Here is a 25165-nt window from a genome sequence, read left to right as displayed (position 1 = left end):
TCTTGGTGTTTCCTGGTCTTGTAGCTGATGGTTTCTTCACAGCATGAGAAAATGGCTCTTTCCAGTCTTCCTCCACTCCATGAAAGTGAACTGTTTGGAGATTTTAATGAAAGCATTTTTGGGCATTTGTTAGTCTGCTTTGCTCTTAAAACCATTCAATGTTGAGCTCTTTCCTGAGCTGTTTCTTCATCTTCTGCTGCTTCAAGTAACATTTGCTGTACATTGAGGAGCAGATGAACCGGTGGTCTGTCCAGCAGTCATCTTCACTGGTTGTCACTTTGGTAATGAGGACATCCTTTAGATCTCGGATTGAACAATGATATAGGCAATCATGTGTCAGTGCTTTGATCATCGATACCGGTAACAACTCTTGAACTTGAAACTGTGTGTTGGTGATGACTGTTGATTAATTGCGCAATTGTAATCTTTGCAACGTTATGATTAGAAAAAAGACTGAAAAAAATCTCAGCCCCGACTCTATTCCCTTAGACGACAAGTAAATGGCTAGAATTCAACCTCAGAATAGCAAGTATTAATTGAGTTACTACCAGTAATTTGTCAACTTCAGGATGTTAATTGAAGTCAAAAAATCCATTCTTTCTATATTCCATGCGCCCGCCCGCATTGCTTACTTTATGAGCATGGTTAAAGATGTAATAAAAGTTAATCAATAATCAATTAACTTATTTGAATCTATATTCGAAGAACCAACTTGCACTTTGGATTCTTGGGCTTTAAGCGTATTTATTGTTTCTCTTCTGGTAGTTGAAAAGGAACTGGTACTTCACAGAGACACGTAAATGATATATAGTTGAACTTTACGAACAAACTATTAGTAGCATCTTCAAAATATAAACATATTGGTTTCTGTTGTCAGCAGCAAATTAATGTTAACTGAAGAGTTCTTGGTAAGTAAATATCAATTTATTTGACTACCATATCTTTGAAGAAAAACTGAATTTGAGAATAACGTCATAAAAGCTGTCAATATTCTGAGTAAAAATCAACAGTCGGTTATTTTGCTGTACTTAAGTGCATATATTGACCTTCAGTGTACAACCTGTATGATAATTTTGAGTTTGAAGACAATTGTGCCATACTTAACAAGGAAGTTTATTTATAAGTTGAACAAGTTACTGGAAGGAACTTGCGTTAAATGAACAATTGAAATTCCACTGAGTTTTGAAAAATCAGGTTTGTTTTTAGATATAAAACAGTAGCAGAAATCAATATTCAATTGCAAATTGTATGTGTGTCTGAACATAGGAATAGTAATAAACAATTTAACCATAAATTTGCTAAAACCCAAAACATAAACTATGCATGAAATCGGTTTGATTTCCTTGAAAGTGCTATGTAGTTTAGGCTTGAGGAAACTAGAAATAGTTTATCCACCAATGTCACCAAAGCAGCTACCCACTGTCTTACTGGTGTAATATGGAACTTCAATTCCAATCCTAATATCTAGATTTATAAGAACCTTAATGTTAGTTTGAAGGATGAATTTGACCAAAAGGTATACATAAGAACAAAAACCAAGAATCAAAGACAACAAGAAAATGAAAACTAAAAAGATTGCTGGAACTGGAATGTGATATTTTATAAAGTTGAAAACTTTAGCACAATACATCACAATATCCTTGTACTTCCTCTTTCTTTCAGTATGACTCAACCCATTACTTCAATGAAAGGTTTTATTGAATTTTCTTAATCTCTTTATTGCAGACCGTAATCAAGAACCTTGTTGGAACTGTACCCATACATGTTTCCCCCAGTAGATTTCTGCCACATTTGTAACAAAGTCACGACAGTGGAGTAGATGCAGCTGTGAGGAAATTCTCAGAGCATGAGTTTATCAACATTTATTACAAAATTGATGTCTGCACATTCTTTTAACCTATAAGATGTTACTTCCTGTTGTGACATTCTGAGTAACATTTATCAGTTCTGCCCTCCTATATCTATTACTGATAATGTAAACTGTCTAGGTGATTTAAAAAATATCCAATTATACTTTTATACCAGTAATGAAGTAAAACAAAAAAAGTGCTAGAAATATGCAGTGGGCCTGGCAGTATCTGTGAAGAAAGAAACAATTTAATGGGCTGAATGTTAACAACACATCAGAAGTTCCCACCTTTGAGGTTGACCAAATGCTGGGTGTCAGTTTTCAGGGGTGCCATTTTGTGGGAAGCAGACAATGAAAATGTTGCCACTCGGACAGCCATTCAATTGATGGTGGTACCCCACTTCCTGAAGCTGCTGAGCCAATCATCAGTGCTACTATTACAGGTAGACACTGCTGAAACTGAAGTAATGAAGTAGAGAACACTTCATTACCGAGATGACCTCAAAGAAAAGCCAAGGTCAAGTAGGCAGACCCCAACAATTGGGATGGGCATGAAACAAGTTGCTACATTGACTGTCAGTGAGTGGCCAGGCCATTGAGTTTCTCACAATGCTAAACTACGATGGCAACAGGAAGAGACTGGACTCCCTGCCTAATCCCTTCCTTCACCGTATTATTAATTCTCTCATTTCCCTGGAAATCCCCACAGATCGAGCAGAAATTAACTGAATGTTTTAGGTTCGTAAAGTTTTAGCAAAGTATGACATTTTTTGGCTTTTGAACAAGAGACAGTGAAAAAATCATAAGGGGAAGGCTGTGATAAAGTGGAGGGCAGGCAAAATTATGTGACAAACAGTTTAATGGAGAAAAGAAATGTGGAGTGGTAATGGGACAAAGTAAACAAGAGGTTTGTAGAATTGCCCTTTTAATAGTCTACCACTCATTTAATTTTATTTAAATCATTCATTTATATTCAATTCATTCTTAAAAGAGGATAAAGAAAATTGAAGAGGGAGAAGTAGCATTTTACTGATAGCGAACACAACACTGTACATGTTAAGTTTTTTGTGGAAAAAGAGAAAGATGTATTGCAAAAAGGGATTTGATTAAGGCAGATTTTACTAAAATAATGCAGGATCTGGCCAAAATCGACTGGGAACAGCTATTTAAGGGTAAATCTACAGTAGAACAGTGAGATCCATCAGTTCCCTGAGTTCCCTCAGGTCTTGCCATTCATTGAGTATCCCCTTCTCTTGCTTCTTCTTTTTCCAGATTGCATCCCTCTCATTTATCAGGGTAACATTCCGACAGCCATTGATCAGTCGATCTGACCAATCCACGTATATCCTCATGTAAGCTAGCAGCTTCCTCCTCACTGTCAACCACCTAGCCAATCTTTGTGCCATCTGCAAACTACTTATTATTTCCTCCAATCCACATTCTCATCTATATCATTTTTGAAAATCATAAACAATAAGGGTCCCAGCACTGATCCCTGTGTTATACAAATGCACACTAGGCTCCAGTGACACATATATCCTTCCAACTTGCACTCTGTCTCTTGACACTAAACCAATTTTGGACCCATCTTACCAAGTTTCTCTGAATCCCATGAGTTTTTTCCTTCATTATCAGTTTCCCATGTGGGACCTTGTCAAAGGGCTTGCAAAAATCCATATAAACTGCATCAACTACTCTCATTCATACAATTGGTCACTTCCTCAAAAAATTCCATCAGGTTTGTTTGGCATGATCTCCCTTCGACAAAGTTATGCTGACCATCACTGATGCAACCTTCCCTGTCTAAATGGAGATTAGTTTTCTCCTTCTCTCTTTTCTCTCCAGTAATTTCCCTACTACCAATGTTAGGCTCATTGGTCTATATTTCCCTGGTCTATCTCTATCACCTGTCTTGTAAAGTTGCACCGCATTAGCTATCCTCCAGTGCTCTGGCACCTCCCTGTAGGCAGAGAGGATTTGAGTATTTGGGTCAGGGCCTCTGTAATTTCCTCAACTGTCACAAAAATTGGTGGAGTTGTGGATAGTGAGGAAAGATATCAAAGGATGCAGCAGGATATAGGTCAGTTGGAAGTTTGGTGGAGAAAATCGCAGATGGACTTTAAGTTGGACAAGAGTCATGTGGTGCATTTGGGTGGTCAAATGCAGGAGAGAAGTACACTGTAAATGGCCAGACGCTTAGGAGCATTGATATTCAGAGGGATCTTGGAGTCCAAGTCCATAGCTTCTTATAAAAGTGGCAACACAAGTGGATATGGTTGTAAAGAAGTCATATGGCATGCTTGCCTTCATCAGTTGGGGCATTGAGTGTAAAAGTTGGTGAATTGTACTGTAACAGGATAAGACTTTGTCAGGCTCCGTTTGGAGTACTGTGCACAATTCTGGTTGTCGCACTGTAGAGAGGATGTGTAGATTTTGGAGAGGATGCAAAAGAGCTTTTTCAGGATGTTGCCTAGATGGGAACGCATTACCTATAAAGAGAAGTTTTGACTAGAGTGTTGGAGTCTGAGGGATGACCTAATAAAAGTCTATAAAATCATAAGAGCATGGATAGGGTGGATAGTCATAGGTTAGGAATGTCAAATATTAAGGACAATAGGTTTAAAGTGAAAGGGGAAAAGTTTAAAGGAGATTGTGTGAGGAAAACATTTTACACAGAGTGCAGTAGGTGCCTGGAATGCACTGCAGAGGAGGCGGTAGAAACAGAAAGAGTTAAAAAGTTTAAGAGACATTTAGGTAAACACATGAACAGGCAGAGAATAGAGGGATACAGACCATGTGCAGGCAGATGGGAATAGTTTGGAATAGCATTGTGGTCAGCATATAGTAAGCCAAAGGGCTTGTTCCTGTGCTGTACTCTTCGATATCCTATGTCTCCTGCAGCATTTTGGGCTATAATTCATCTGACCCTGGGATGTGTCCATGTTTACATCTGCCAAAAGCTCTAATACTTCCTCAGTTTTTATATCAATCTGCTCAAGAATGGTCTTGCATCCTCATTCTTCCAAGTAAAGACAGATCTGAAGGTAATCATTTAACATGCTACTAATGTCCTCTTCATACTCTTCATGGTTTCATGCACAGATTGCCTCCTTGATCCCTGGTAGGCCCTACTCTTGCCATGGTTGTTCTCTTCGCCTTGATATATTTGTAGAATGTCTTGGGATTCTCCCCACTCTTGCCTGCCAATATTTTCTCATGCCCCTTCTTTGCTTTCCTAATTGCTTTCTTGAGTTCTTCTCTGCACTTCCTACACTCCTATAGGACCTCTTGTTATTTTGCTTCCTTTATACCTGTTATACATCTCTCTTTTCCTTTTTAACCAGTTCAGAATATCTGAAATATCCATGGTTCTCAGGGCTTGTTAATCCGACATTTCAGAACACGTTGGGTCCGCACTCTCCCGGTACAGAGGGATCTTGGGGTGTTTATCCACAGATACTTGAAGGTAACAGGACAGTTTAATAGGGTAGTTAGGAGGCCATACAAATCAGTTGCCTTTATCAGTCAGGGTATAGTATTTAAGAGTGGGGAAGTCATGTTGCAACTGAGCCGAACTTTGGTTAGATCACGGCTAGAGTACTTTTTTCAGTTCTGGTCACGACGTTATAGAAAGGATGTGATTGTACTGACTGGAATTCAAAGTAGGCTCACCAGGATGTTGCCAGGAATGGAGCATTGCAGAAATGATGAGAGGCTGGATAAACTTGGGTTGTTTTCTTTGGAGCAGGTAAGGTTGACAGGGAACCTAATGAAAGTGTTTAGATTATGAGGGGTATGGACAGGATGAATAGAAAGCAGCTGCTCCCCTTTGTTGAAGGGATATTGGCAAGGAAGAATGATTTTAAAGTGAAAGGCAAGAGGTTTAGTGGGGTTTTGAGGAATTTTTTTTTCACCCAGAGGATGGTAGGGGTCTGGAATGCATTGCCTGGAAGGAGGTTGAGGTACCTCACCGCGCAGCCTTTGAAAATACATGGATGTGCGCTTGAGCTGTCATAACATTCAAGGCTATGGGCCTAGTGCAGGAAAATGCGAGTAGTATAAATAGTAGCGTATTTTAAACGGTAAAAAATCAATGCACCAAAAAGCCTCTTCTGTACTGTATGATTCTATTATTCTAGGAAATTTACCCACTAGCTTTTCCACCATCAAGACATGTGAATGATTGCAACTTGGATTTAAGACACTGTTTTTCTCCCTATCGAATTACCGAACCCTGTAATTTAGAAAGAAGTAACAAAAGGGCCTTCACAGTGAAATGTAAGTCTACCTCACTGCCGGTGATACCATAACCTTATTAAAAATAATTTCCTCTCACCCTACATAACTTAAAATCAAAGGACTTGTATTACTTAAAGGTATTGAGAGATGAGAAACAAAAGTACAGACATGGTACAAATCAACCATTTGAGTGGTATTATCTGGCTTAAAGGGCTAATGTCTATGCTACAGTGATCTTTGATCCTGTATTTGATTACTTACAGGGACATTTTGCAAATCAATGAAATACAAAAAGCAAGGAAAATGAAAAATGATGTGAAGATAAAAATTCTCAAATACTTCTTGAGCCTATTTAATGGAATCTTTCTTGTAAGTATACTGTTTGTATACATTCACAGCTTCAGAGGAGATATGAGGTAATATAGATATCCCGTGATTTTGAAAATTGTTTAAAGATCCATTGATGCTGATATTCATGGGGAAGCAAGAAGAAAAGAAGGTCAGGTGGTTGCAGCAACAAGGAAATCTGGAAATGCAGGCAGCCCAGATGTCCTGATGCATTTAATGGTAGCACCTTATTTAAAAGTTTTTGTCTCCATTTCCTAGAAGCCAACTAGCTAGTTAGACTTTGCTGAATCTTGTGTTTTTGGCTGAGTCTGAGTGGTGTTGAATTTTGTGGAGGGTGTATGTCCTAGGATTTTGGTGCCTGATCCAAAATTTGGAGCAAGTGGCAAGCTGAATTATCAGGAACCTGCTATGGTTTCCACATTGAGTTTCCCTGATATCTAACTTGCTTGACAAGTCTGGTAAGATATAAAGGTGAATATCAGTGAGATGAGTTGTTTCACTGACAAGTTATTTAAAAAAGCATAATCCCCCTTCAATTGGCACTCCCTTGCTTGAAACTTGCCACTCTGCTTGTGAAAATCACAAAAAGTAGTGCAGGTTACTCCCTAGTGGAGGTCAGTCAGACTAGACCTCTTGTCTGATTTTTGATGCACATGTCAGCATAGGCCATTTTGCTCAGAATTCTATGATAATTTGCAATTGTAAGGTTGGTTGGCTGGAATTTAGGAAGGCCTATGGTGGAAGTCTTAAGACAGGACTCAGAGGCAAGAGATCACAGGGATCAGAAAAAGTTTGTAAAGTCCTTGGAGTGAGCAGGAATTAGGGGAAAAATTGGAAGGAACAGCAAAGTGATGGGGAGGTAGGGTGGTAGAGCAAGGCTATCAGAGTTTAGGGGAACTTGGAGGTAAAAGTTGGAAAAGCCTTGTACAATATTTTTGGATCAATCATCTGGAAAATCTGATTTTATGAAAACAGTAGGTTGACTTGGGCCCATGTGGAGGAGAAACTGTGGAGGACTTGGCCTACTAACACGACAGTGAAGGCACTTACCTGATCAATCCAGATATTCAGATGATGACATTTGCAAGTCCTAGGAAAACCACAGCGCAGCATTTACATTTAAAACCACATATTTGTCATACAGCCTAATGTATATATTAAAATAATTGACACAGTGGACACAATGGGATTTGCATTATTGATGTTCACTTTTTCCATTCGTAAAATTTCAAAGCTGTAAAATGGATAACAACAAAAAAAACTCTGGCAATAAATTGGCCTCCGTAATAAATACACCACAATCTTTTACATAAACAAGAACAACCAAATACTTTCGAGTACCAAAATCTTCATATTTCCCATCACTTAAAAATATTTTGCTTTCATTCTTCTTGTTTCGAAGGGAGTAACGTCACAATTTACATTCCACCTGCCATATTCTTGCATCCCATGCCTTTCACAGGTTTCACAGCTAACGCATGAGCTGGCAGTGTCTGCTTGCGATAAGTTTACCATTCTTATTCATTTTTATATCTGGACCAATCCTTTCTCAAACTTTTGATATTTGAGAGGGAGTTCGGTGGCAATCAGACGGGCTATTTCTTCAGCATTATTATGAACCGGATCAAACCCCCTCAAAATATAGTTTAGACCCTAACATTTTTATTATTTTAAAGGTAAGCATAAAGTGTTTCATTCCAGATGCAATTCGATTGTCAAACTACTTGACTTTAGCAAAACATATTTTATTTGTACACTACAGTTAAAATTCAGACAAAATAAAACTAAAAGAATATTGACTTAACTATAACTCTATCAAAATGATTGACAATGTAATATATATACTTGTATATATTAACTACCAGTAATTAATTGTTCCAATATATTATCATTCCACAGACATACCCTTGGGAAAGGCAAATTCGGTAAAATAGATGTCTCATATGCAATTCTCGCAGCAGGAAGACAACCCTAGATTTTAGCTATAACAGAGAGAAGAATAAGAGCTTCCACTTCCAGCTTCAAGGCTCCCAAAACTGCTGAAAGCTAAAACTAAAATTCTTGGTTCTATGGCAGCTTAAATCCACTCGTCAGTCTGCTTCTATTGTTCCAACTGAAAACAAAAAACCCCAACGCTTCACAAGCCGTTTACTCTATTGGCTTTGAGCAGACTGCTCACCATCGCTGTTTCTATCTTTCTTTATAATAAAACCGGGTCAAAATGCACCTCTTAAAGCCATAGTAGCATCACTAAGACTCAGAGACTTCTCAATTTTTTTAGATTTACTAATTTATAATTTCTAGAGTCATATTTAAAATTTTATCAAGTGCCAATTTTTGTATTTTGGCCAATGTCTAATCCTTGGGTATTTCCCAAGACTCAGTGAGCGTTTAAATATATTTGCCAAGTTCCTTGTCCTGTCATTAACTCTTCAATGATCTTGCTGTGTATGATAAAATTGTACCTTATTGCTTAACTGCTTTCAGCGACTTATGCTTTACATGTTTTCCAACACAGGTGGCACAGTGGCTCAGTGGTTAGCGCTGTTGCCTCACAACTCCAGAGACCTGGGTTTGATCCCATCTTCAGGTGATTGTCTGTGTGCAGTTTGTACATTCTCCCTGTGACTGTGTGGGTTTTCCTCCCACAGTCCAAAGATGTGCAGGCTAGGTGAATTGACCATGCTAAATTGCCCATACTGTCCCAGGATATGTAAATTAGGTGGATTAGCCATGGAAAATGCAGGGTTACAGGGATACGGTGGGATGTGTGAACTTGTGGGGCTGAATGGCCTGCTTCCACACTGTAAGGATTCTATGATTATCAACTTAATCTATACATTTTCCTTTATCACAACCAGCATGTATTAAGGATCTGGCACCATGGATTTGGAAGTTGGTACTGAATAATTTTCTACCTACAATATTTGTGGTCAGTGTGCCAGCTTTGCCCTTTTGAACTGCTACAAGCACGGCAAAAAACTTTTTCTCTAGACTCTTTTATATCAATCAGTTTATTTAAAAAATTTCCACTCTTTTCCTCAGTAGGCCTTGTTAGCTGTCTTCATGAACTTGATTTATTTAATTTCCGTACACTCTACATTGTGTAAAATTCCTTTTGTATTTGCCTTATGCTTTTATTTATGTTCTGAGTCATTTTGACATTAATAGATATTATCTAATGGCTCCAAAAGTGGAATGGATTTCATCTGGATTCTTCATATCTCTGAAAATAAACCATTTCAGCCTCTAATCTCAAAAACAAATATTTTATACCTTCTCCTGCATGATAAAATAGTGCTTTCTCTTGGAGTCCATTGCTTGATTTATAATATTCTTGCTGATAATCCTCATCATCATGTCAAATACAATATTGATTACTTATGCTTAAATGTTCCTTCACTTCCTATTTAATGACCATTTCCAATGCATTAATAAATTCCAATCTAATAAATCATTACGCTTTGTGTTCTGGTTGCCAAGATGCATCAAACTGTAATGTTAGGCTATCTAAGTAAATATATTTGGTCCTCTGGATGACATGCCTCTACATCGCATTTTGTTAGTAGATTAAAAAAAAATTTATTGTTACAACTTTTTTGTACTTTGTAGGAGAAGAAAGAAATGAAAATAAAAGAGTAAAGTAAAAGAAATGTATATTTCTTCTTTTAAAAAGTGTCTTTTGGTTTCTATGTTCATTCAAGTGAAATGAGTAAAGACAATTTTACTCAAAGTGCAGCTAAATCATTCTATGGAGATCCACAAAATAAATCACAAAGCTTCCCCTTCTGTTTTCGCTTTGACATGTTCCAACATTTACCTTTTCCCAGATTATTGGAGCAATCATTTTTGGATGTGGCATTTGGATCTTATGGGATGAGAACAGCTTTATTGGCACACTGTGTGAGTACTTTTAGTTACTGTACTTAAGACACTGCAGAAAATTAATTTACAGAAGAAAGAAAATTAGAATCAAAACCTTTAGCAGCTTCTTGTTTGACATGAACAATTTTTTTACTAATTCACTGTGACTAAGTGTAAGACATTTATCCATACTTCAGTTATAGTTTAGTTTATTGCTGTACGCTTACATAATTACAAATGCGACATGGTGAAATACCATGCACGCAAAGAGGTTATGTTCTGGTTTGCACCATTCCAAAATATATACTGTCATCAGTAAAACAAAATGATTTATCTTTGTGAAGTACCATCCATCATTGATGTATATTGACATCATTAGCTTAGATTTTATTTTCTCCTGAAGTTGAATGAGATCAAAATGGAAACATTCAGGCAGAGTCCCAAAACTGAACTGGTCTTTTGGAGAGGTTGAAGGTAGAAGTAGAGCTCCTGAGCTGTTAGATCTGTTTGGAAGAGAGTCCCAGCAGAATTTTCAAGCTACATACATGGTATTAAAGGACTGACAATTTAAATGAATGCATTGAGTAGAAAACATAAATACAAAAGCTTTTGAATATGTACTGCTAATGTTTTACTGTTTAGCTGTATGCGCAATTGATTTAATGTTATAAAAAGAGATTTCTCCATTTATCTGTGTGGAAACATATTTTGTTGTAACTGCACTCATAACATTGAAATGAGGTATTAACTCCTCAATTCACAACAACCTATGTGAATGTACTCTAACAATGTTGGAGTAGCACAAAAAAATTCTAATGCAAATATAAGACAACATATCGCTGACTTTATACCTTCTCCTGATATCGACTCCTGCCATCAAGAATAGAAGATGGCCAGTTCTACATTGTAATTATGTTCCATTCCAAGGGCATTTTTAAATATGGTCTTATCACAACAAATATAATGTGCATTTTCCTGACAAGCAGCGTGTATTAAGTAAAACTATGGCAAATAAATATGAAGAGTTCTCCTGTAAATAGCATGTTTCTGCCTATAGTGCTAAGTAATAACTGCTGCTAAAATAGTCCCTTCTGTTTGTGTTATTAAACAGTTAGTATGATTACATTAGAAGTTTCTGAACTGACAATAGTCAATGATATTGTTTGCTGAAAATTATTCCACACATTGCTTTTACTACTCTGACGTTTTAATATGAATGTGAAGTTAAAAGAAAAACTATACTTTAGAAAGTTTAGGTTGTTTGAAATTTGTCAATAATAGTTTATGATAACTGTTGAAGCTTTATTTTAACAACTTAATGCACACTGGTTTCATTGGATATTTGATACATTTTCTACGATGCAGAATGAGTTTCTGCATTCATTGTTTTCTCCACTGCTCAGTGCCTACAGATCATGAAGATATCCTAAGCGTCAGTGCCTACTGTTTCCTTGCTATTGGTATTACTGTCACCATAGTGTGTTTTGTGGGATGTATAGGAAGTATAAAAGAAGTGAAACACTTACTTTTTCTGGTAAGTTGAACATACTTTAAAACTTCCTGGCATTAATGCAAAAAATATTTCCTGTAGAATCTTTTTTTTAATCATAGCACATCTTTGTAAGTGTTGTAAAGATGTTACAGCCTAATTTTCCACTCATGATTTGGGAGCACTAAGACAATGCACAGCTACTCAAAAAGGGAGGGAATGTTCTGGGACTTCACATTTTTGTTCCACGACAAGACTTCTGGAATCTATGGCTGGTGTTGACATGCAATGCCTCCCCATACTGTATCAGGGTAATATTGGCTCAAAAATGACCCAAAGGAGAGGAACACCCAATAGTATGTGCTACCCAGACTGGCTGATGCAGAGCGTGGATATGCTCAGATAAAGACGAAAGATTTGGCAATCATCTTTGGTGTGAGAAAGTTCCATCAATACCCACCGAGAAATAAATTTGTATTTGTAACAGACTACAAAGCCCCGGTAGGGCTACTTATAGAGGACAAGGCCGTGCTGCGCATAGCTTCAGGTCGAATTCAGCAGTGGGCTTTCATTCCAAGTGTGTACAGTCACAAGTTGGAATACCATCCAGGAGCCCAAGTAGCAAATGTGGATGTTTTGAGTAGCCTTTAAAATTTCTGGACATCCTCCTGGTCACTGCTGACAATATCAGACTGTGGATACAAAAGGATCTGGGCCTCGTAAAAGTAAAACTGCTGGTGATGATGGCGGAATCAAAAGGGCCATCGCAACCAGAATTTAAACATTTCTGGACCTGTGAGCCCAGATCGCTGTCGAGGACGGCATTTTACTATAGGGAGCAAGAATGATTGTCCTGGTAAACATTGCCATCAGATACTGGCTGAGCTTCACAAAGGTCATTCAGGGGTGTGTAAATTGAAGATGTTGGCAACAAATTATGCCTGGTGGACAAGACTGGATGCTTCATTGTTGGGCAGTGCCCAGAGTGCAACAAGGACTAGAATTACCACCAGCAGCTCCCCCACATTCGTGGGAATTGCTGGGCGAACACTGGATTTGGTTACATGTTGGCCCTTCCATGAACTAATCATTCTAAGTAATAGTGGACGCTCCCTCAAAGTAGCTGGGCATGCATAGAGTTCACTTGTCAAACATGGGGATGATGGTAGAAAAACTGCATACATCTTTTACAGTACAGGATCTCCCAGAAGTGTTGGTCACAGATCATTTACTAGCAGAGTATTTGAGTATTCCCTAAAGTCAAATGGAATTCCGCATGTAATAATATCTCCATATCATCCACCTTCTAATGGTCTGGTGGGAAGAGTAGTCCAAACTTTGAAGGCAGACATACGAAATAGCCTGCAGCTTCACTTAATATCAACTGTCCCAGTTCTAATTTGATTATAGGACCATCCCTCATACAATGACAAGGATGGCTCCAGCAGAGTTGCTAATAGGCAGAAGACTTTACACCAGGTTAATCCTGATCTTCCTGGACCTGGGGTGGGGTAGAAACAGCATCAGGAATGCCATTGCCGTACACAAGATTACTCTAAGTGAGCAAGGCAGTTTACTTCAGTGGATAAATTTTGGTGCTGAAATCACTGAAATGGCCCTGCATGTGTAAGAGGCCTGGCCAACACAATGTCAGATCCTGAGATACACAAAGTTCAGGTAGGTGAGGCAGTCCTGAACAAGCACATGGACGACATGAAAGCTGCTACCTCACAAATCGGGCAGCAGCAAAACATACCTGACCTCTCAAAGCAGCTACATAGCCTGTCCAAACTCATGGGTTTTCCCCTTCCATCAAGCATCAATAAAACCTTAGAATCTGAGATGGACACGACAGACAATGCATCCTTGATGCCTTTACCACCAGAAGAAGGGGATGATTTTCTTCTAAGACACTCTGGGCACAAGAGGCAGGTTACAGTCTGATATACGCTACCCAATCCAAGGATGAGTTAGAGGAACCAGACTTAGTGTGAAAAAGTCCGAGGAGAAGCTACAAGAGAAAGAACAGGCCTATGTCCTTGGACTTAGAAAGGAGGGATATTGTGATTGTAATGATATTAGCCAGGTGGACCACATAGAGTCTGGGTTCCCTGTTTGGGGCTGTTAATCTGGTCCAATCGGGGAGCCCTGGCTGACAGATATAAACAGGCATATCAGAGGTTCTGTTCACTCTGAGATCTGGCTCTGAGGAAACTGGATCAATGTCAAGAACTATGCATGTGTAAATATAGGTGACTTGGTGATGGGACACCGCCCTCCTAGGAGTTATTTCAGAAACCTTCTGAAAGGTAAGTTCAAAAGTTCTTAGCATGCCAAGCTATGCTGCCACCACCTGTAGCCTCTCATACTATCCATACCAAGCTATGCCCTTTACCCCATAACCACTCTTACTCCCATGCTAAGCTATCCCATCTCCATGGCTCCATACCTTCATTCCATGCCTTTATGACAACTTATGCTCTCTGCCCACTTCAGAGGCCCTGCTCATTCATTCACTGTGTAGAATTAAAAAAATTATGACAATATAATGGGTTCAACAAAATTTAAGTTTAAAAATGTCAATAGTTTATAACATTTTACCTTCTTTAAAAAACAAAGTTCTTTCATTTCAGGCCAATAAATGTGGCAGTCATTCAAGTCCTTTACATTAATAATAGCAGAAACTGCAAATAGTTGAAATCTCATTATCTTGTGTTAATAAACAATGTGCAATTTTCAGAATATTTCAGAGCTGTCCAGCAATGTTTTCCCTGGGGACCAAGTGTTTCAACAGTCTAATGGATATCTGGGCACTTAGTTAAGACTTATTGTGCATTGGGGTTTGAGTGAAGAGTTTGGATTGCATGGATTGGGCACAGGAGTGTGTTGGGTATGTGGGGTGAGGGCTAGCGGTCCTGAATGTTTTTACCATTACAGGGATAAATTCTCCAGCAATGAAATAGGCCTTTTAAACAGATTGCCCTAGCATCCTGTGGTCCTCTGAAATCATCCTGGAGTTACATAGAACATAGAACATTACAGCAGAGTACAGGCCCTTCGGCCCTCGATGTTGTGCCGACCTGTCATACCGATCTCAAGCCCACCTAACCTACACTATTCCATGTACGTCCATATGCTTATCCAATGACAACTTAAATGTACCTAAAGTTGGTGAATCTACTACCGTTGCAGGCAAAGCGTTTCATTCCCTTACTACTCTCTGAGTAAAGAAACTACCTCTGACATCTGTCCTATATCTTTCACCCCTCAATTTAAAGCTATGCCCCCTCGTGCTCGCAGTCACCATCCTAGGAAAAAGGCTCTCCCTAGCCACCCTATCTAACACTGTGATTATTTTATATGTTTCAATTAAGTCACAGCAGTGAACCCAACACCGACCCTTGCGGTACACCACTAGTAACTGGTCTCCAGGATGAACATTTCCCATCAACTACCACCCTCTGTCTTCTTTCAGCAAGCCAATTTCCGATCCAAACTGCTATATCTCCCACAATTCCATTCCTCCGCATTTTGTACAATAGCCTACTGTGGGGAACCTTATCGAACGCCTTGCTGAGTTGATCAACCCAACTGCAGCCCCTACTTGCTTACACACAGTTGACGTTGAAAATCATTTCCAATTGATTTTCCAACTGAAGTGTTTACTTGGCTGCTTCAGAAGACTGGGCAATTCAATTGTCTTTGGGAAATGGGAAAAAGTGGAGCTGGGAAGGAAAGGGTAAATTCCAAGAAGTATAATGGACAATGGCAAACAAAGCAGCAGGCTAACATTTATGCAGTGGATTTAACTGCATGGAAAAGTATGAAAAGAAAGGAGAACTTAGGAGAAATTATTAAAGTCTCCAGAAGACAAAGCAGGACAGAGTGCTTGAAAATGTTAGGAATCTAACTTCAAGCACATTGGATAAATGGATGACAATGAGAAGAGGCATGGTTATCACTGGAATGAAGGTGTTGTATGCATGCAGTATACAAAATAAGGTAAATGAGCTTGTGGCGCAGATTGAAATTGGCAGGTTTGATGTAGTGGGCATCAAGGAGAAGTGGATGCGAGGGGATCAGGACTGGGAGCTATATATCCAAGGATGTACATCCTGTTGAGAAGACAGGCAGGTGGGCAGAGGGGTGTGATTGCCTTAATAGTAGGAAATGAAATTAAATAGACAGCAAGAAATAAAGTAGGGTCAGATGATGGAGAATCTGTGTGGGTGGAATAGAGGGACCACAAAGATTAAATATGTGGGTAAGCTAGCCAGAAAGAAAAAGAAAATTGCAAGAGTTTCTTTATATAAAGGGCAAAAGAGAAGCAAAAATGGACATTGGGCAGCTGGAAAATGCTGCTGGAGAAACAGTAATAGGGAACAAAGAAATGGCGGAGGAACGGAGCAAGTACTTTGCATTAGTCTTCACGGTGGAAGACATGAGTAACATCCCAAAAATTCAAGAGCATTGTCGGGCAGAGGTGAGTATGGTGGCCCTCACTAAGGAGAAATTGCTAGAAGAATTGAAAGGTCTGAAGGTGGATTAAACACCTAGATCAGATGGACCACACCCCAGAGTTCTTAACGATATAGCTGAAGCGATAGTGGAAGCATTAGTGGTGATTTTTCAGGAATCATTGGAGTCAGGGAGGGTACGACAGGAATAGAAATTCACTAATGTAACCCTCTTGTTTAAGAAGGGAGTGAGGTAAAAGATGGGAAGTTACAGGCCAATTAGCCTGACTTCAGTCATTGATAAGATTTTGGGGTCCATTGAAGGATGAGATTTTTGAATACTTGGAAGTGCATCGTAAAATAGAGCAAAGTCAGTATGGTTTCATCAAGGGAAGGTCATGTCTGACTAATCTGTTAGAATTCTTTGAGGAGGTAAGAAACAGGTTAGAGAATGAAAAGCCAATGGATGTTATCCACTTGGAGTTCCAGAAGACTTTTGACAAGGTGCCACACAGGAAGCTGTTGAATAAGATAAGGGCTCATGGTGTTAGAGGCAAGGTACGAGCATGGATCAAAGATTGTCTGTCTGGCAGAAAGCAGACAGTGAGGATAAAATGGTCTTTCTCAGGATGACAGCTGGTGACTAGTTGTGTTCCACAAGAGTCAGTGTTGGGACCACAACTTTTCACTTTATACATTAATAATCTAGATGAAGGAACTGAGGGTATTCTGCTAAATTTGCAGATGATATAAAGATAGGTGGAGTGACAGGTAGTATTGAGGAGTTGCGGAGCTGCAAAAGTATTTGGATAGGTTAGGAGAGTAGGCAAAGAAGTGGGCAAATGGAGTACAGCTTTTCATGGGAAAAATAGAGGCATAGACTATTTTATAAATGGGGGGAAAATTAAGAAATCTGCAGTGCACTGGGACTTGGGAGTCCTAGTCCAGGATTCTCTTCAAGTTAACATACAGGTTGAGTCAGTGGATTGGAAGGCAAATATAATGTTGGCATTTATTCCAAAAGAACTAGCAGATAAAAGGAGGGATGTACTTTTGAGGCTTTATAAGGGTCTGGTGAGATCACATTTAGAATATTGTGAACAATTTTGGACCCATATCTCAGGTAGGATGTACTGGCCTGGAATGGGTCCAGACGAAGATCCTAGGAATAAAAGGCTTAACATATGAGGAACTTTTGAGGACTCTGGGTCTATATTAGATGGAGTTTAGAAGGATCTAATTGAAATTTACTGAATACTGAAAGGGCTGGACAGAGTAGACATTGTAAAGATGTTTCCATTAGTAGGAGATGCTAGGACCCGAGAGCACAGCCACTGAGAAAAGGGAAGACCCTTTAGAATGGAGATGAGGAGAAATTTCTTCGGCCAGAATCTATGGAATTCTTTGCCGTAGAAGGCTGTGGAGGCCAGGTCATTGAGTATAGCTAAGAAAGAGATAGTTAGGTTCTTGATTATTAAGGGAATCAAAGGTTATGGGAAGAAGGTGGCAGAATTCATTGAGGAAACTTATTTGCAATGATTGAATGGTAGAGCAGTCTTGATGGACCAGATGACCTAAGTTCTGCTGCTGTGTCTTATGGTCTTATAGGAGTTGCATAAACAGCAGAGTAGGCAGCATTGGATAGTTTTCATAACTGAAGGTTATCAGTAAAACTTCCACTTTTTTTCTGGTGCTGATGTAAAATGAGCAGATGGTAGGATATTTTATATCTCCAGAAGAAAGCCAGAGGTGGACCCACACACTGCAGCTGCAATGTGAGAACCAGACAACTTTAATACTCAGGCCTCATTAATAACCAATAGCTTGGCCAAAATAGAAATTGAGAGCGATTCATTGAATCTAGTTGATTAATGTCAGGCAGTTTAGACACCATCAGGCGAGGGGTCAGGTTGGTCATGACAGAGTTGGTGGGAGGTTTGTGAGAGCTTTGGAAGCTGCGTGGGATGGGGGGGGTCTTATCTCGAGGTAATATTGATTTTGTTCAAAACTATAAAATGCACAGTAGAAAATCACAACCTGTTTGACAGATCTCCCAAACTTTATTTACCCTTTTATTTCCTGCATTTGAATGAAGATTTTAAGAGATTGGCAGTAGATTTTGTATCACCACTTCCACACTATTACACAAACAGCCTTTACTTCCTTTTTAATATTGAACTGAATAGTTTAATAAGTTGGAAATGCTGTTAGATTTGTTGAATTGATTTAATAATTTTTGTTTTCAGTACTGCTTATTTCTAAGTCTCATCTTCATTCTGCAACTTTCAATTGGTTTGGCCGTACTTTCACAATATAGCAATGTAAGTATGCATTTTGTTGTTACCATCTAAACACAGATATGACACCTCAGTTATAGAATTAATGTAAATTTACAAATGGATTAAAGAAGTGATTTATCAGGATGTTACTGGACATGGAAGGTTTGAGTTAGAACATAGAATATAGAACATAGAAAAGTACAGCACAGTACAGACCCTTTGGCCCACAATGTTGTGCCATGTAATAATCCTAATCCAAAAATAAAATAACCTAACCTACATTCCCCTCAATTCACCGCTGTCCATGTGCATGTCCAGCAGTCGCTTGAATGTCACTAATGGCTCTGCTTCCACAACTTCCACTGGCAAAGTATTCCATGCGCTCACAACTCTCTGGGTGAAGAACCTCCCTCTGACGTCTCCTCTACACCTTCCTCCTAACACCTTAAAACTATGACCCCTCGTGGCAATCAATCCTGCCCTGGGGAAAAGCCTCTGGCTATTGACACTATCCATGCCTCTCATTACCTTGTACACCTCGATCAGGTCACCTCTCTTCCTCCTTCTCTCCAGAGAGGAAAGTCCGAGCTCAGTCAACCTCTCCTTGTAAGACAAGCCCTCCAGTCCAGGCAGCATCCTGGTAAAACTCCTTTGCACCCTCTCCAAAGCCTCCACATCTTTCCTATAATAGGGCGACCAAAAGTGGACACAATATTCCAAGTGTGGTCTCACCAGGGTTTTGTAGAGCTGCAGCAAAACATCGCAGCTTTTAAACTCGATCCCCCTGTTAATGAAAGCCAAAACACCATAAGCTTTCTTAACAACCTTATCCACCTGGGTGGCAACTTTGAGGGAGCTATGCACTTGAATACCAAGATCCCGCTGTTCCTCCACAATGCCGAGAATCCTGCCTTTAATCCTATATTCAGCATTTAAGTTTGACCTTCCAAAATGCATCACTTCGCATTTATCCAGGTTGAACTCCATCTGCCATTTCTCAGCCCAGCTCTGCATTCTGTCAATGTCTCGCTGAAGCCTGCAATAGCCCTCGATACTATCAATGGCACCGCCAACCTTTGTGTCATCAGAAAACATACTAACCCACCCCTCAACCTCCTCATCCAAGTCATTTATAAAAACTACAAAGAGCAGAGGCCCAAGAACAGAGCCCTGCGGGACACCACTCAGCACTGACCTCCAGGCAGAATACTTACCATCTACAACCACTCTCTGCCTCCTGTCAGCCAACCAGTTCTGAATCCAGACAGCCAAATCACCCTGTATCCCATACCTCCTGACTTTATGAATGAGGCTGCCGTGGGGAACCTTATCAAATGCCTTGCTGAAGTCCATGTACACCATATCCACTGCTCGATCCTCGTCAACCTGTCTCGTGACTTCCTCGAAGAACTCAATAAGATTTGTAAGGCATGACCTGCCCCTCACAAAGCCATGCTGACTCCCTTTAATCACGTTTTGCTTTTCCAAGTAGTCATAAATCCTATCCCTCAGCATTCTTTCCAAAACCTTGCTGACCACAGATATAAGACTGACTGGTCTGTAATTTCCAAGGATTTCCCTATTCCCTTTCTTGAAAAGAGGAACAACATTTGCTTCCCTCCAATCTTCTGGTACGACTCCCTTGGAGAGTGAGGAAGCAAAGATCTTCGCCAGAAAGTTCTAAAGAAAGACTGGATAGGCTGCGACTTCTTTCTTCTGGAGTGTGGGAAGTTAAGAGGTGACCTTAATAGAAGTTTTTTAAAATCATGAGGGGTACAGGTAGAGTTAGTGGTAGTTGCCTTTTCCATAGGATGGAGGATTTCAGGTCTAGGGAGCCACATTTTTAAGGTATGAGGAGAGAAAGCTTAAAAACAAAAGACATGAGTAGCAAATTTTTTACACAGAGGATGGTTCGCATGTAGAATGAACTTCCTGAGGAAGTGGTAGATTTGGATACAACTACAACATTTGGACCAGTACATGAATAGGCAAGATTTGGAGGGATATGAGGCAGGAGTAGGCAGATGGGACTAGTTTAGTTTGGGATTATGTTCAGCATGGGCTGGTTGGATTGAAGTGTGCCCGTGCTGTATGACTCTATGACTTTATGACTCTGAAGTAAAGATGATTGATCTTGAGCTCCAGTTAGTTATTGTAGTAAATGATAAAGTTTTTTTTTGTATAAACTCAACCATTGCTACATCTCGACATATTATGGTACCAATTATTTGCATTTAATATTAATGTTATCATACAGAAAATAAGTAAACCCCGCATATTACAGTATTGATTTATTTTCTGGTGACATGATTTTAAATATTGCTCCATTTTTCCATTAAGAAAATGTGTTAGGTCTATGAATATCTGATAAAATGTGTGTATTATTTCCCACACCAATCCTCTGTTCTGTCAAATTACTTTTAGAAATTTTCTAATTTTCCCAATTCCAGACATAAAGCATTTACAAACATTGTTTAGCAAAGAAGCTAGTGGCAGACTTAAAGTCTGAATGGTAGCCAAGAGTTTCTGCAGCGGAAAGTAAAAATAATAACTATGTCAGAAGACTAAAATAACATAAAATAGCAGCTGAAGTAACGATGTGTCTCAGAACCGCTGTGAACTTGAAAAACAAGGTAAACTTTACCGTTCGTAAAGTTATCTGAAATGGTTAGTGCTGTTGGATGGTACTTTCTCACTCAAATTTTCCACATTTCATTGTATGCTTACATGACTCTTAATGTTTCTGTGCCACATCAGATGTGTTCATGGATCACTGTGGCACTAAGTGCTCTTCCATGTGGGGATAGTATTTTCTTCCCTACTCAGCCAACACTCTCGATGATGTCACAGAAGCCTATTGTATTTACTTCAGTGAATTAATCATCGTAGTTTATTTGGAATTAAAAATTTGGTTTCCTTTATTTTTCTGATATTACTGTATCACACATGCAGGAAATTAATTGCCAGTATCTAAAGTCTTTCAAAAACCTGCTTGAGTCAGTGTTTTTTAATAAGAAGCAACTAATATTCAACAAATTAATACAGATTGAACATGCAAAATCGTGATGCCAGTAATTGATTCATTTTGCCTGTTTTTACAGTACTGATTTGATTTTTAGTCATGAAGCTTTTGGTTTCTAGTCTTTTTGGGTGTATTTACAAAAGGATTACCTTCTAGCTCGATTGTGTTGCAGGCCTGTAAGTGAACATTCAACCCAATTATATTTACTTTTAACAGATTGAAACTCTGCTGGGTAAGAAAACCATTGAGGCTATTAACCATTATGTCAATGATAGCTTTTCCAAAGAATTGAAATGGAACTTTTTGGATCTCATTCAGAAAGAAGTAAGTTTACAAAAAACAAACACGTAAGCAACAATAATAATTACACTTTATAGTTGGCAGGATTACTTCTTTTGTCAAAATTTTTAAAAATTGTTTACTGTCAATGTTATAGAACAAAGCTTTCATTAACAGGCAGCCTAGTACTCAAGGCTTTTGTGACACTGTGGTCATATCCCTGAATTGGGCCAGAAGGTCTGGATTCAAGTTCCGCCTACCATGGAGGTTCGTCCAAACATGTCCAAACAGGTTTACTTTATATATTTTTAAAAAAGCAGCCTGAAGAAAGTCTGGCCCAGTGTATCTGTACATTTGTGTAGCAACTCATTCTCATAGAATATTACAATGCAGAGTACATCTACAGCATATTGTAAGTCCAACAATGTGAGTAACTCTGTAACTTATTTCTATGCCTCCATTTCCAGCCGCAGGTTTCAAGCACAGAAAGAAATGCTCTCTCCATTCTAATGCAGTATTCAACTTAACTTGCTTGTTAAAGTCATACTTGGCTTCTGACCAATCCCCTCCAAACGCCATAAAGCTCACATCCTGTATGGTTGCCTTCGCGATTATCTTCCTGCTCTCTGTTCCTTTGCATAATGAGTGGTATGCCTCTAGATTAAAAACCAAAAGAACTGTGGATGCTGTAAATCAGGAACAAAAACAAGTTTCTGGAACAGCTCAACAGGTCTGGCAGTATCTGTAAAGGCGAAAACAGAGTTTACGTTTCGAGTCAGCTCTGAGTAAGTTTCACCTGACCTGAAATATTAACTCTGTTTTCTCCTTCACAGATGCTGCCAGACCTGCTGAGCTTTTCCAGCAACTTCATTTTTATGCCTCTAGATTCTCTGTTTCCTACCTGAAGATCTTTTTGCAGTAAACTCCTGATGGCTCCTAAGCTCAATTTATGTGGCTCCACCAGGAGATAAACCTTTATAATTGAACGATCTTTGGGTCCTAATTTGTATGTTTAAATAGTTTCTTGCCTCTTTCAGGTCAGCAGACTGTTTGCCCAGTTACGGGCTCACATAGAAATTAGAAGGACAATGGTCTGGTGTTTGAAGGGGGCTAGTAACAATTCTGTGCCTGAAAGATTGAGGCTCCATTTACCTATTATGCCACACTGTGGTTACACTCTGCAAATGAAGCCCTGCTATGTCTGGAATCATCATAAAAGTTAAAGTTTTTCTTTAGAAGTACACCAAATCTCTCTATTTATCCAAGTTGACAGAAAGCATGAGCTGTGTTTCTGTACTTAACATTGGTGCTATTGACTACAGATAAATAGATTCTAGTTATAGGTAAACACTGATGAACCGTCAACATATCACTCTACAGTTTGAACTCTAATCCCTTTATTAAACGCCTACTGCACATACAAAGACGTACAAAAAATATGAGTGCCATGAGAGAAGGAAAAGATTAGGAAGGCCGTTCAATAGACCCTTGTCTCAAAGTTCGCTGAGATATGTTTTATCCCATGAAAGGACTTTCTGCTCCTCAACTTCTTCCTTCAGGTATTTTTAATTGCAGGAGTCAAAGAATGGCTGTTTAATACTTATCAAGTCTCTGACTGATTAGTTCGAAACCATATCTTAGAGCATTTGCTTCCTTCAGGCTTGGGTTGTTTTTACTGCAGAGAAAGGACAACTGCTTTTTTGGATGTCAAATGGCTTCTGCCCAAGCATTCACACCCAGCTGCCTGAGAGCCAATCACATAGTTGTCGGCAGGCAGAAGCCCTTTGCCATTGATAACAGGTCACCACTCCCCAGACTAATTTGATACTTAGTGCTGACTAAATGAATCTTCACTCTTACACATGCTCTTCTGCAACTAGACTTTCTCACTGCTCGAACAAACAGCTGCTACACTTGCCCCCACACCTCCTCCCTCACCCCTATCCCAGGCCCCAAGATGACTTTCCATATTAAGCAGAGGTTTTCCTGCACATCTGCCAATGTGGTATACTGTATCCATTGTACCCGGTGTGGCTTCCTCTACATTGGGGAACCCAAGCGGAGGCTTGGGGACCGCTTTGCAGAACACCTCCGCTCGGTTCGCAATAAACAACTGCACCTCCCAGTTGCAAACCATTTCCACTCCCCCTCCCATTCTTTAGATGACATGTCCATCATAGGCCTCCTGCAGTGCCACAATGATGCCACCCGCAAGTTGCAGGAACAGCAACTCATATTCCGCTTGGGAACCCTGCAGCCCAATGGTATCAATGTTGACTTCACCAGCTTCAAAATCTCCCCTTCCCCCACCGCATCCCAAAACCAGCCCAGTTCGTCCCCTCCCCCCACTGCACCATACAACCAGCCCAGCTCTTCCCCTCCACCCACTGCATTCCAAAACCAGTCCAGCCTGTCTCTGCCTCCCTAACCTGTTCTTCCTCTCACCCATCCCTTCCTCCCACCCCAAGCCGCACCTCCATCTCCTACCTAATAACCTCATCCCACCTCCTTGACCTGTCTGTCTTCCCTGGACTGACCTATCCCCTCCCTACCTCCCCACCTATACTCTCCTCTCCACCTATCTTCTTTTCTCTCCATCTTCGGTCCGCCTCCCCCTCTCTCCCTATTTATTCCAGAACCCTCACCCCATCCCCCTCTCTGATGAAGGGTCGAGGCCCGAAACGTCAGCTTTTGTGCTCCTGAGATGCTGCTGGGCCTGCTGTGTTCATCCAGCCTCACATTTTATTATCTTAGATTCTCCAGCATCTGCAGTTCCCATTATCAGCTGTATGAACAGTGCTTTTCAATGAGTGTCAGAAACTTGCGTTTTAAAAATGTAGTAAATCCTTGGGTTTTAAAAGTCCTTTGTGCATTTCAATCTACAATCAAAAAATAACGAAATATAGAAATTCATAGCCTTTACGTAGACCAGTTCCACCAACTTTAGCTGCAGTGCCACTCCCCAAGCCCTGTTGGACCACAGAATCTCTGTCCACGGATCTTCCCCATACTGAGAACCCATGATCCCCTTTCAATACTCAAAGCCCCCACTGCACTCCCAGTGATGCCCTAGAAAACATATAACTATAGGGAGCATCCGCCTCCAGTGATTTCCACCTCATCCTTCCAGACCCTTCCTTTGACCCTCTCCCAATACCCTAAGCCTCTAGTAGTCCACAACAAAGTCTGCCACCATGGCAGATGGTAGAATTTGAATTCAATACAATTCTGGAATTAGGAGTCTAATAATGACCATGAAACCATTGTTGATGGTCAGGATAAGTCCGTCTGGTTCACTAATGTCCTTTAGGGAAGGATACTGCCTTCCTTACTTGGTCT

The 25165-nt window shown here is 39.8% G+C and overlaps 1 protein-coding gene across 4 annotated transcripts in view; it reads left to right on the top strand.

The window, feature by feature from the left end:
- The first annotated feature begins 732 nt into the window (after nucleotides 1–732).
- The window catches only part of LOC125461026 (CD82 antigen-like), a 36006-nt gene continuing 11573 nt past the window's right edge, over nucleotides 733–25165 (top strand). For 2 of the 4 annotated variants that reach the window (XM_048549309.2, XM_059652247.1), the window contains exons 1-7: nucleotides 733–908; nucleotides 5989–6127; nucleotides 6352–6457; nucleotides 10267–10339; nucleotides 11704–11834; nucleotides 18493–18567; nucleotides 21764–21871. In XM_048549309.2, the coding sequence (XP_048405266.1) occupies nucleotides 6126–6127; nucleotides 6352–6457; nucleotides 10267–10339; nucleotides 11704–11834; nucleotides 18493–18567; nucleotides 21764–21871 (495 nt within the window). In that variant the 5' untranslated portion in view covers nucleotides 733–908; nucleotides 5989–6125. The remainder of the gene's footprint in view (nucleotides 909–5988; nucleotides 6128–6351; nucleotides 6458–10266; nucleotides 10340–11703; nucleotides 11835–18492; nucleotides 18568–21763; nucleotides 21872–25165) is intronic. The other 2 variants (XM_048549310.2, XM_048549311.2) reach the window with 2 other exon arrangements.

This window comes from Stegostoma tigrinum, chromosome 18, assembly GCF_030684315.1.
Source record: "Stegostoma tigrinum isolate sSteTig4 chromosome 18, sSteTig4.hap1, whole genome shotgun sequence".
Classification (NCBI taxonomy): domain Eukaryota; kingdom Metazoa; phylum Chordata; class Chondrichthyes; order Orectolobiformes; family Stegostomatidae; genus Stegostoma; species Stegostoma tigrinum.
The sequence above is the reverse complement of the archived record's forward strand: the minus strand, read 5'-3'. Positions and strand labels throughout refer to the sequence as shown.